Genomic DNA, 11,937 nt, shown 5'->3' with positions numbered 1-11,937 from the left:
GGGAGACAGAGGTGGAGAGAGATGGGGTGGAGGGGGAGACAGATGGAGAGCGATGGGGTCTGGGGACACAGAGAGATGGAGAGAGATGGGGTGGTGGGGATAGAGATATGGGCAGAGGTGGGGTGGGGGGATACTGATTGCGAGAGATGGGGTGGGAAATAAAGATGGACAGAGACAGAGACAGAGGGAAGGAGAGAGATGAAGGAGAGAAGGAGAGAGACAGGGAGGAAAAAGGGAGGGAGAGACAGGAGGAGAGCAAGAGGGAAGACAGGAGGGAGAGAGAGACAGAGAAGGAGGGAGGGAGGGAGACAGAGGGAGGGAGAGAGTGAGCAGAAGGGGAGAAACCGAAAGATTGGGGGAGAGAGACAGGGAGGGAGAGACGGAGAGGGAGAGAGAGACAGAGAAGGAGGGAGGGAGGGAGACAGAGGGAGGGAGACCCAGAGGGAAAGCGGGGCAGAGGGACCGGAGGAGCGACGGAGGAGGCGGGAGAGGGAGGAGGCGGGAGAGGGAGGCGGCCGGGCAGCGAGCGCGGCTCTGGGCACCGGGGCGGGCTGGAGGAACTGCGCGGGGGAGAGAAGCACCGGAGAGCGCCGGGAGGGGGACAGAGGGCGGACGGGCGAGGGGGAGACCCAGGGAGAGCGGGCAGGACGCAGAAACCCCGCAGAGTGGGGGACAGATGAAAGCGCGGGCGGCAGGGCGGTCCGTCGGGCCGCAGCCCCTCACCTGGCGATGGCGGCAGCCGCCCCCCTCCCCGGGCCTCGCAATTTAAAGGGGCGCCTTGGGGCCCGGCCCGCCCCGCGTCGCCTTATCTGGCCAGACCCGGGCCCTGGGAGCTAAATCGGGCCTCAGCTGTCGGCACCGGCGCCGGCGGGACAGCTGCACCCCCGACCCCGCCCGCCCGCCGCCTCCCCGTGACCGCCGTCCTGCAGCCTGGCGCCCATGGCCCTGGGGTCCGCACGGGGGCGTCTTGGGAGCCCCCCAGCTCTGGGATTGGCCGACTCCAGCATCGAGGGGCGCCTCGAGTCCTGGGCGCTTCCCTGAGCATTGGGGGCGCCAGCGGGCGGGGGTGGGGAGGATGGGCGGCCTCAGCAAAAGCCGGGCAAAGGAGGCGCCCACGCCCAGCCCCCACCTGTGCACGGCCAGGGTCCCGGGCCCCTCTGGGTCCGGGCTCCCGCTCCGGGCCTTATTTGGCCACAGCTGAGGGAGCACCTGGGAGGTCACAGCTGCTGCCCCTCACACCAAGAATAGAAGCACTCAGGAGTCCCGACAGCTGTCTGCCACCAAGGATGGGACAGGCGACAGGCATGAGTGAGGGGGCAGGGAGGAGGGCGATAGAGGCTGAGAAAAATCCAGAGACCAGGAAGGTGAGAGATAAGAAGAGAGAATCTGGGCTGAGAGAAAGGGACTGTGGGAGATAGGGACAGAGGTGACCAGAAATGAGGGGATTAAGGCAGAGGCATAGAAACACCCCTAGGGCACAGAGATGGGTGGGGCGTGGAGTGGAGGGAGGGAAGCAGGGAAGCCTGCCGGACTGCCCCAGCAGCTTGTCCCTGTGTCACATTGTCTTTCACTTTACAACTTGACTTCTGACTTCAGAAATCTGGGAAACCGGGACCTACTTCTGAGCCTCTGTGTCTCCAGGGTTCACTAGGCGTCCTGCATGGCGTCTGCCCTGCCCATGTTGGCATCAGGGTGTGGCATCTGTGGTCCTGGGGTACTTTATTGCCTGGTGGCTTCTGAGGTGGGGAGTCACACCTAACCAGGTTCCCTTCTGCCTTGCGGCCCCAGTGTCCCTGTGCCACTGGTTCCACCCTCCTGGGTAGCATGTAAGGGGGTCCCCAGGTTCGGCCTGGTTCTCTCTACTTGCTTCTCTCCCTCTACTCACACTCTCACCTCTGAGGACAGCTCTGTGACCCCTGAATCTACCTCCTGGATGTCACTGTTCCTGACCTGTCTCATCCCTGCGAGCACAGTATCCATCACCTCCTCTTCCTCAGGGTTTGCCTGGTCTGCCTGGTTTGCTCTGGCCAGGATCACCTCGCCCGGTGACCTCTTCAGGTAACTACTGGGACAGCACTTGTGAGGATGTTCTTCCTGTCTTTGCCCAGGTGGCCTTTCTCTGAGGCCCCGCACCCCCCTGGATTGCCACTGTCTCACCTAGTCGGTTCCCATTCTGGAGGCCCTCCCCACGGCCACTCTTGTCTCTTCCATTGCAGGTGACCTGCCCCTTTCCCTGTCCTTTCACCTTCTGCTATTTCCCACAGCATCCTGGGAGACCCCCTTTGGCCCCCACACTGCTGGGCCAGGAGACCTGGCCTCCTCTTGTGTCTCCCCCAGCATGGAGCCTGGATGGCGGGCCTCTGACTGCTCTAGCCCAGGGTGTCCCTCAGCAAGGCTGGACCCAGAGGCTGGCTCCACTGGGGTAAGGGCATCTCAGGGAGAGAGACAGGCCCTGCAGGACCATGCAGAGGAGGCCCAAGGGCAGACCTGGCCCAAGTGGAGATGCAGTAGATCCTCACTGCAGGCTCCTCTGCTCCTGGCTCCTGGGTCAGAGCCAGGTCTGTACCGTGGCCAGAAAGGCCAGCCATCATCTTCCCCGGTCCCTCAAGCTTTTGTGGGGCTGTGCTTTGCACCTGGGAGGCCTTTCTCCAACATCCCCCGAGCCCCTCTCTCACCTTCTTCAAGCCCTTGCCCAGTGGCCTTTCTTTGAGGCCTGGTACCCCACCTGAATTGCCACTGTCCACAGCTGGTGGATTATCTCACGCCTCTCGAGGTCAGACCCAGGATGAGCTCCCTCCTGCTTCCCCTGTGGCTTCATGAGGCCCACCTGAGCCAGGATCATGTCTCTATTGTGAGGCCAGCTGATGGGTCACCAAATTCCAACTGCAACCTTGCTGTCAACTAACATATTCCAGGCTCTGGGATTCCTAAACATCTGTGGGGACCATTTTTCTGCCTGTCTCCCAATTGAGACTCAAAAAATAAACCTCGAATTCTGCTCAGCTCTTACCCTACCACACACATCAGAGTATAGCAGTATTTTTGGTCCCCTTGTCTCTCTCACTAGGGTATCTGGCCTCTCGGATGGAAAGGGACCCTCAGCAGGTGCAGGGGGTCAGTTGGACACAGATCAGGCAGGGAACAAATTGGCAGATTTATTGAGGCAGCAGCGGCATTGGGGAGTGGGAACTTGGGGAAGGGGAAGAGCCTCCTCCAGGTGCCTGAAGCGCAGGCCCTTCCCCGGCACTTGGAACTCAGGCTGGGTGCAGCCACACAGGCAGAGTAGGCCATAGGTCAGTCTGTCCGCAGCCAGCAACCCTTCTCTTCCACCTCCTTGGTCACCACCAGCAGCACCTCACACAGGCCCTGGGCCAGGGCGGCTGCCAGGAAGGCTCTGGATGGGAAAAAGGGGAAACTGAGGCCCAGCCAGCACATTTAATTGGGGCAGAGCGGGGTTCCAACATCGAGGCCCCAGCCTCAGTCACTTCTGCCCTGGCTCACCTGACACCATCCTCATTCCCCAGGGCTTCGGGTGCTCGCAGCTTGGAGTCCAGGTTGTAGTAGACACCGTCCACCTGACGCAGAGCCACCCAGTGCCGACGGCGCAGTGGCAGGGACAGAAGCCCCAGCGACACAGGTGAGGGCAGGTTCAGGATGAGCCCCAGCACCTGGGGCAGGGCCAGCTGGGACAGGGGCCTGGGGAGTGGGAAGGGGACGTGGGTCAGGCCTGCTCTGCCTGGCCTTGATGAGCTGGCCAAATGTTACTGAGGTTCTTGATGGTGTGGGCCTCTATGGTCCCCAGTCCCCTGTTCCCTCTTACCCATCCATTAGTCCACCTATTCAAGCCTCCCAGCCAATCAGACCTCCACCATCCCACCAGCTCCACCCACCACCAATCTGTCCATTCATCCACCTACCCAGCAACTGAGTCTTCACCCCACCGGTCCTCCATGATCCATCCATCCTACCAGAACCCCTGCCACGGCCACCGTCCCACCTGCTCATCTATTCTCCAGGCATTAAATCCCACCGAGCCACCCACCTTCCAAACCCCCCTCAACTATTAACTACCACCCACTGATCCATCTTCTATTTATCCTGACGTCCTTCACCCACCAAAACCTCCCACCCATCCATCCAGTTACCAGCCACCTGTCAGAGACCCACTGCACGCGTGCTGTCCATCTTTAATTCACTCACCCACCCATCCATGCACTCCCATTGCCTGGCACACCCAGCCTCTCACTCGCCCTCCTTTAATTTGCTAGTGACCATCGTGCTGTCCGTCATCCTCTGCCAGCTTCTCCTGACCCTCTGGCCTTCACCTTGTCCTTCACCCGCCTTCTGACCCGCCTGCTGCAGCGCAGGTTGTGCAAATCTCCCTCATCCCACCCGGCCAGACAGCACTGTGCTGCCAAAGCAGGACAGCATGCTGGGTCCTACCTCCTCCTGTCCCACCACACGGCAGCCAGGCCCAGCCCCTGCAGGGCGGCCATAATCACATTGACGTCATAGTTGCCAGTGCCCAGGAGGCTACGATGGGGGTTCAGTCGGGAGTCTGGGGCCAACCTGGTGGTTGTGGGTGATCAGAGTCTGAGCTGGGATCCAGGAAAGGTCTCAACCTTCCCATGCATCACAAGGGTCCCAGGGCTTCCCCTCCGACCCCTCCTCTCTTCAACCCCAAGTTCTGTCCCTCCTGTCCTGACTCCCCCCATTCCCAGGGCTCCAGCTTAGGCTTCTGACTCCTTCTACCTGGATCCCCACTCAGCCTCCAGCCTTCCCCTCCAGCCATCTCCCTCGTGGCCCAGAGCTGCCCCCATCCCTCCTCTGCTCTCAGCCTCCCCGTGGCTTCCCAGCAGTCCTGGACAGAGTCCCACCCAGCAGCCTTCTCAGCATAATCAGTTCCTTTCTGTGTCCTTCCAGAGCCACCTCAGATGTCACTACCTCTGAGGGAGTCTCCTGGCCTCCAGCTGGGCTTGGGGCTCTCGGGCTCCCCCAGTGAACCAAGCCCCCTGTATGAGGCCTGGCAGACCACTGTGTTCTGAGGTCTTCGCCTCTCACTCAGGGCTACCTGGCTCTCCCTGCTCCCAGCCCTCCGGGTGCCTGTCTCCCCAGCAGAGCCCCACCTCTTCCACCCAGCATTTGTGGTCCTTCCCTGCCACCTGTCCCAGCTGCCTGCTGTTCTCCCCAGCTCTCTCCGGCCCAGGGCCCACCCTGCCACACATCTCCCTCAGCCCTGCTCCTCTCCACAACTGTACCTTTGTTCCCTGTCTGGGCCCATGGAAGGCAGGGCAGGGGAAGGAGGAAATGAGTTTTATGTTTCTGTGGGTCTGTTTCCCTTGCACCTCTCTTAAGGCAGGGCTGCTTTGGGCCCCCATCATGGCCTTGGCATAAAAGAGTAGATTAACCCCTATTTTGAATGACAGAGGAGACAAAGGAATCCTATAACAATCAGTCTTGGGATGCTGGGGAGCTGGGGGAGGGAGGCGGGACCATCCTTGGATATAGAGAGATTTCTCTGGGGTCACATGGGGCACTGTTGGAAGAGAGACTAGAGGTGAGGAGGCTGAGGAGAAGGCTGGGTGGAAGGTCCCGACAGCAGAGCGTTGGGCCAGATTGTGGGGCCAGAGGAGGGAAAGAAGGAGATATGGAGAAGTGATGCTTGAAATTTTGAGGCAGGACATGAAGGCTGCCAAGAGGCAGGAGCCATGTTAGGTGGAAAGGACAGCCAATGCAAAGTTCCAGAGGCATTACCACAGGGGAGCCCCTTCAGGGGCTGCAGAGATTCTGGTTTGAGGAGAACAGAGAGATGAAGCTGCAGAGGCAGGCAGGGACCAGAGCATGCAGAGCCTTGGATATCAGGCCAAGGGGACACTCCTCAGAGAAAGGCTGGGGAGTCAGAGGACTAGGAGCAGGGGAGGGGCAGGGTCAGCTCGGAGGCTGGGTGTGGGATGTACTGGAGGACTAAAACTGGCCACTGAGAGTCTGTGATAAGAGAGGGTGAGGCCTGGCTGGGCTGAGACTCGGGGACTGATGGGTGGAAGAAGCAGCATCTCCATGCCTAGTCCCAGGCTCCAGTTCAGGCAGCTAAAGGAGCATGTCTGGGCCCCACAGTGAATCCCAGGTGGGCTGTTCTGCCTCTCTGAGCCGGCCCGGAGAGAGTCAGGGCAGGTGACAGTCACCTCTTGCAGATCTCATCGGCAGCCTCCTGGCTAAAGAGCTGCTGCTGCAGGACGTTGTTGAGGGCGTGGACTGCACACAGCTCCAGGCGCTGCCGTTCATGGTACACGGAGGGCGGGCTGGGTTGTTCTCCTGGGGCCTGGGACATGCTGTCCTCAGCTCCTGCTAAGGTTGGGAGGGGAGAAGGTGCTCAGGGGCCCAGGATCTGGAGGGCCAACCTCAGAGGTCCAACCTCCCAGCAGGCCCCTTGGGCACGGAGATTAAGGTGGGGCTAGGAGCAGCCTGGGAGGACACTGGGTACCTGACCCTGTTCCCTGGGCCGTCTTCTGGCAACAGAGGCGATTCTTACAAAAAAAATTAAAAAGTCTCTCTTCTGCTCACCTGGCAAGAGAGAACCACTCCTGCCATGTCTGTAAGTAAAAGGGTCCCTATCATTGTCACCTAGTAACAGAGGATCCCCTCTTCCCTGTTCCCAGGTTACAGGAGCTCTCTCTGGTTACCTAGCAACAGATGATCTCCCCCATACACAAGGTATCAAAGTCCCTCCTCTGATTACCTAGCAATAGAGGAATTCTCTCCTCTCCTCTCCTCCCCTGTCTCTAGGTAACAGGGTCCTTCCGGGTTGCCTAGCAACAGAAGACTCCCCTTCCCCTGTCATTAAACAAGGTCCTCTCCTCTGTCACCTGGCAACAGGGACCCCTCCCCAGTCACTAAGCAACAGGATCTCCTTTTTCTATCACATGGCAAACAGGCCCCCTCCCCGGACACCGAATAATTAGAGCCCTTTCCCCGACCCGTACCCCAACCGCGGCGCTCGCCCTTTGCCTGGTAATGCCCCTCACCCCGCCTGCCTCTCTGTTCCCCCGTGCCAGGGGTTCCCGCATCCCCCTGGGCGGCGGCTCTAGACTCCGAGTGGAAGGCGGCGGCACGGCACTGACTGGACAGGCGGGACGGACTACAGCTCCCAGCGATACCCGCGCTCCGGACTACGACTCCCGGCGGCACCCGCGAAACTCTCTCTCCTCACGGAATATCCAGGCTGCGTGGCCCGGAAGTGTACTATCACCCGTTAAAAAACAGGTCTACAACTTCCGTCGGTCCCTGCGGCACGTGCCGGAAATGTGTCTCGGAAGGTGGACCCCTCCCGTATTCCCACGCCCACTATTACCCAGAGGCTTCTGGGAAATGTAGTGCGTAAGCTCTCGCGATAGTTTCCAGGGGGTTTGTTGAGGTGTGGGCCCGCCCATTGCTATGGCGTCAATTGTACAATGTGCAGACGTAGTGACGTCACAGAGGGAATCACGGAAGCAGCCGATAGACAGATATCTGGAAAAGTCTCTGGTTTACTGTGACAGTAGGGAGTCCAGGGAAAGTGCGGTCGGGACAAGAGTGGGGCAGAGGTGGTGGAGAGATCAGTCAGACAAGATGTCCTCAAGGGTAAAAGAGGCTTCTCAGCAGAGATGGATCCCAGGCCTGGAGGGAAGCTGGCAGCATCCTGCAGGGAGAGCGGGGAAGATGAACAATGAAAGACCACTGAAGGAAAAGAGCGAGGAAAAGACGAAGAGAAGAGACCGACGCTTGGGGGTGGGGCAGAAAAGTGAAAGGACTACCAACTTGAAAGAAACGTGAAGAAGGACGGCAACCCAGAGAGTTTTGGGGTGTGGACACATGGATAGACTGACTTGGGGTGTGAACAGATAGCGACGCAGAGACAGAGACTTGTGGTGAGGACAGATAGAGACTGACTTGGGGTGTGGATAGAGAGATGATTGGGGTATGGACAGAGGTCTTCAGAAGGTGGGACAGAGACTTCAGACGAGACATGGACAGAGATGGAGACATTCAAAAATTCAAGTTGTGGAGTGGAAAGGTTAAGAAGATTCAGAAATAAAGACTCACAGAGAGAAGCAAAACTTAGAACCAGAGCCCAAGACCCCAGCCTCTGTGAACAAGCACCCAGAGCCCAGGGAGAGGGGCCACTAGCACTGAGGAGGGTCTAGCCTCACCCAGGAGGCTGCGCCAGAAGGCTGTGACAGTGGCGGAGCCAGTCACAGCGCCCGGCTCAGCAGGGTTCTCTCGGTGGGTGTGGACAGCAAAGCTTCGGCCTGTTGGGCCTGGGGGGCCTTTCAGCTCCACATCCACAACGTGTAGGTCTGTGAGGCTGCAGGAAGCAGGGCAATCAGTCTGGTTGGCAGGGACCCAGACCAAACCCCTGCTCATTTTGGCTCACCTGAGATCTGCCACAAGCACCCCAATCACATTGTCAAAGCCCAGGCTAGGGGCAGCTAGGGCAGCGGCTGCCATGGTGTTGGAGTTTCGAGGGGCAAATGGGCAGAGGCCACGGACAGGACCTTCATAGAGCACAGTGCGAGGCCCAGTGATGTGGGCTGAAGCCAGGGGTCCCAGGAGCCGGAAACCATCCGGGTGTGTGGCCATAGTGACACGGAGGCTCTGGAAGCAACAGCCGTGGTCAGGGGGACTGGGGTCTTTGCAAGCCCCTATTTGTCCCTGGGGATCTCAGTGGGTCCTCACCTGGAGGCCTCCAGCTGCATCCAATCTGCTGATGTCCTCAGTGCCCCATAGAGCCCCTCGGGCCACAAACACAGCATGGTTCCAGCGGTGTGAGGCCCCCAGGAGCTGCCTCTCTGTGGTCTGGTTAGCCAGGGCTGAGGGGGACCCCACCTGGGGTGGACGAAGGAAGGGAGGGTTGAGTTCAGGGGTCAGATGGCTGAAGGGGTCAGGGCTTGGGTGTGGGTTTAGGGGACTCACCAGGAGGTTGGCATGGCGCAGGATTTGTGCCCCAGATTCATGGATTATTTGGGGATGGGCCACTTCTACCACAAGATCAGGGTGCCTGGAAGAGGGGAGAGATGGGGGGCCTTGGGGAGTAATCAGGCCTCCCCTCCCCAGGTTCTCTCAGAGTCTGTGGAGGGCTGTCAGTCTCCCTGGCCTGGCCTGGGTGTGCTTGTTCCTTTTCATGTTGGAGTGACCCAAGGCCCAGGGAGGGTCAGGGACTTGCCTGACATCAGACACAGCTCACAAAGGCCAGAACAGGAGCATTAGGACGCCCCACTCTCACTGAAGGCCACTGACCTTTCCCCAAGGGCAGCAAGATCCTGGAGCTGCAGAGAAGAGGGCACGCTCCCTGCCATGCGTCCTGGGTCACGATTCCAAACAAAAACAAGTTCTAGGCCCAGTTCGGGTCCCTGAGCCAGAAGGTGGGAGACAAGGGATTGTCCTGCGGAGAGGGAAAGGAGAGGGCTAGAGACCTAGAGATAGGGAGATGAGGGCCAGAAGAAGGGTGGGGACAGAGACACACAGAGAAGGAACAGATTCAGAGAGAGAGGGGGGGGGAGGGAGGGAGGGAGGGGGAGGAAGGACGGACAGGTCCAGAGAGACAGACATAGATGGACAGAGATGGAGGAGGACAGAGAGTCCTACAGAGAAAGGGGAACATCCCCAGAGAGCAGCGATAGAGGCCCATATGGGAACAGAGAAAGGGACTGGGAAGGCACTGGGTAGGTGGACACAGATAAAAAATGTGTTTGTGGTGGTTTGGGGAAGGGTCCTGAGGAAGGAGCCCAAGATGATAATCGACTCACCAAGGCGGCCATAGCCCACCACCCCCACCTTCCAAGGGGCCTTATCCAGGGCCATGCCCTTGAGTCTGGCTGGCTGTGGCAGGAGCTCCTTGTGCTGCCTACTGCCCAGCTGGCCTGGGCAGCTGCTGATCTTTGGACAGTTGACCCTTGTCCCTTTCCTGAGCCTCCTGCACAGTGGGCGGAGGTGGGTTTGCCAGAATGGGGCAGGATGAGGCTCCTTCCCTGCATTCCCTCTGCCCTGGGCTGGCTGGGAGGACAGGGCAGAGGTGTGGGGACTTGGGGCTTCGAGGCCTGGTATGGCCCCCGCCTTCCTGGCAGTTCTTTCCTCTGCAGCCCACACTGCTCCTTCCTGCTGATGTGGAAAATTCCCTCTGCAGTCCCCCGCCCGCTTTCTGGCTGGCCAGGTTGTCATGGAAACTGCATCCTGCTTGGGTTGTGGAGAGGAGCCAGTGACAGGGACTCTGGGCCCTCAGCTGGTCCCCTTGCTCCCAGGTCCTCATTTTCCCCTCCGCTCCCCACTTCCCCTAAGTGGTAGGTGGGAGGGAGGCCTCTGCCTGGCTGTGCCCCAGCTTCTCCCCAAAGGCAGCAGGGGCTCCAGGTCCCAGTGTCCCCCAGTCCCATGGAGGGGGTGTGCTCTCTGCACCCCTCAGCCCTAGCAAGTCCCACCTCCCTCCAGTGCCCATTGTCCTTCAGTTCACCTTGTCTTTCCACCCTTCACCCCCAGCCTCGAAGCCGCTTCCCCCATATTCCCCTTCTCCCTGTGTTCCTGCTCCCCGTCTCAGTCTGTCCTTCCCTCTCCCCACCAGCAGCACATCACAGAGGAGGAACCTGCGCAGCCTGGGGAGTCCCCGAGTGCCCCCAGGATCAGCACAGTCCCTGCGCCTGGCCTGGCGGGGCCTGGCACTAGAGATGGCTGAGCTGCAGCAGGCCTGGCTCCCTGCCCCCACCACCACCTGGTACCACCACAGTGTTGCCATGGCAACCAGGATCTGCACTGAAAGGGCCTGGAGAAAGCATGAAAGATCCAGAACTAGTGGCCCTTGTCCCAGGTCGACCTACCCAGAGGAGACAGGCACAGGCAGATAGGGCCAGAGGCCCTACTGTTGATGCAGGGGTGGCACTGTCCCCGAAGATAAGAATTCGCTTTAAGTGCCCTGGGTGGGGGAAGAGAAGATGCTGTGGACACAGAGACAGCCAGGAAAGAGGGCAGGCACCAGGAATGCAGACCCTTGACCAGACCCCTCTGGGGCACACAGATGCATGCAGTGGGGGTTTCCTCCTTCCCCACCTTGTGTGGTGGCCTCTACCAAGGGCTGGAGTGTCCCCCCTGGTGTTCAGGGCACTGGTATATAGGGGCAGCTGTGCCAAAGTAAATGGGGGAGGGGCCATTGGGTGACTTGGCTCCTCATTCCCTCTGCTTCCCTCTGTCTCCTCCTGCTTTTGATGACAGCCCTGGGGACTCCAGCCTTCTTGAGGTTGAATCTTGGAGACTGTGTACCCCCGGAGATGTCCAACTCACCTCTGCAGCTGCCCCCTGGCCTGGCCCAGCACCACTCTTTCTGGAAGGACCCCAGAGTCTGTCCCCGAGTTCAGTCCCCTTCCCCTTCCTGGGCACTTGTCCTGTCTCTGCAACTCCCCTGATGTTCCCCAGGCCTCCTGTAGCTGGAGCCACCCTCCTGTCACACCCACCCCTACCAGCCACGCTCCCTTTCAGCCACCTGCTTCATTCCCCAGCAGGCTTGGGGGGATTTGCAGTGGAGAACGACCCTCTGATTTGGACCCTGTCATGGGTTGAATTTTGCCATCTGGAAAGAGATGTTGAAGTCCTGACCTTTGGTACCTCAAATGTGGCCTCTGATGCTTGGGTGTCTCCGATGATCAGGTTAAGAGACGGTTTTCCTGGAGGTGGGCTCCTAACTAATCCCCTGTTACCTGACCCTATATGGAGGCCGAGTTGGATACAGACAGGCACATACGGCGGGAAGGTGATGTGTCAACACAGGGGAAGGACTGGGGGACGATGCTGCAAAGCGAGGCTGGCACCTGAGCTGAGACTTGAAGCCTCCAGCACTGCCGCGGATGCACGCGGTTGTTTTAAGCCACCCAGCCTGTGGTACTTCGCAGCCCTAGGCCCCCGCCATGTTGTCAGCCGAGA

General features: G+C 59.6%; 2 protein-coding genes across 9 annotated transcripts; both read right to left on the bottom strand.

Moving 5' to 3' along the window:
* Positions 1–3,138: 3,138 nt before the first annotated feature.
* On the bottom strand, positions 3,139–7,253 carry Josd2 (Josephin domain containing 2). 8 transcript variants are annotated; one of them, XM_077105798.1, is made up of 6 exons: positions 7,023–7,253; positions 6,562–6,590; positions 6,183–6,345; positions 4,444–4,569; positions 3,502–3,696; positions 3,139–3,394 (listed from the first exon to the last, which is right to left on the bottom strand). In XM_077105798.1, the coding sequence occupies exons 3-6, from the start codon at positions 6,326–6,328 to the stop codon at positions 3,295–3,297; spliced, it is 567 nt and encodes a 188-aa protein (XP_076961913.1). In that variant the 5' UTR covers positions 6,329–6,345; positions 6,562–6,590; positions 7,023–7,253; the 3' UTR covers positions 3,139–3,294. The 8 variants fall into 8 exon arrangements, with proteins under 8 accessions (XP_076961913.1, XP_076694695.1, XP_076694693.1 ...); XM_076838580.1 differs by lacking the exon at positions 6,562–6,590 and adding an exon at positions 6,482–6,561; XM_076838578.2 differs by lacking the exon at positions 6,562–6,590 and having other exon boundaries at positions 6,981–7,253.
* A 378-nt stretch (positions 7,254–7,631) lies between these two features.
* Positions 7,632–9,837, bottom strand: Aspdh (aspartate dehydrogenase domain containing). Its single transcript, XM_076839375.1, has 7 exons — positions 9,783–9,837; positions 9,274–9,418; positions 8,950–9,034; positions 8,713–8,862; positions 8,411–8,631; positions 8,187–8,341; positions 7,632–7,675 (listed from the first exon to the last, which is right to left on the bottom strand). The coding sequence occupies exons 1-7, from the start codon at positions 9,835–9,837 to the stop codon at positions 7,632–7,634; spliced, it is 855 nt and encodes a 284-aa protein (XP_076695490.1).
* Positions 9,838–11,937: the final 2,100 nt, after the last annotated feature.

Source organism: Callospermophilus lateralis, chromosome 18, assembly GCF_048772815.1.
Source record: "Callospermophilus lateralis isolate mCalLat2 chromosome 18, mCalLat2.hap1, whole genome shotgun sequence".
NCBI lineage: Eukaryota > Metazoa > Chordata > Mammalia > Rodentia > Sciuridae > Callospermophilus > Callospermophilus lateralis.
Note: the sequence above shows the minus strand (reverse complement) of the source record. Positions and strands in the feature narration are given on the sequence as shown.

Coding starts and splice junctions, on each gene's coding strand:
- Aspdh (XM_076839375.1), bottom strand. CDS start 9,837: ATGGCCCTGGATAAGGCCCCTTGGAAGGTGGGGGTGGTGGGCTATGGC. Junction 8,863..8,949: donor TGCGCCATGCCAACCTCCTG/GTGAGTCCCCTA, acceptor CGTCCACCCCAG/GTGGGGTCCCCCTCAGCCCT. Junction 8,632..8,712: donor ATGCAGCTGGAGGCCTCCAG/GTGAGGACCCAC, acceptor TGTTGCTTCCAG/AGCCTCCGTGTCACTATGGC.
- Josd2 (XM_076838578.2), bottom strand. CDS start 6,328: ATGTCCCAGGCCCCAGGAGAACAACCCAGCCCGCCCTCCGTGTACCAT. Junction 3,697..4,443: donor GTGTGGTGGGACAGGAGGAG/GTAGGACCCAGC, acceptor CCCACTCCCCAG/GCCCCTGTCCCAGCTGGCCC. Junction 3,395..3,501: donor GGGAATGAGGATGGTGTCAG/GTGAGCCAGGGC, acceptor TTTCCCATCCAG/AGCCTTCCTGGCAGCCGCCC.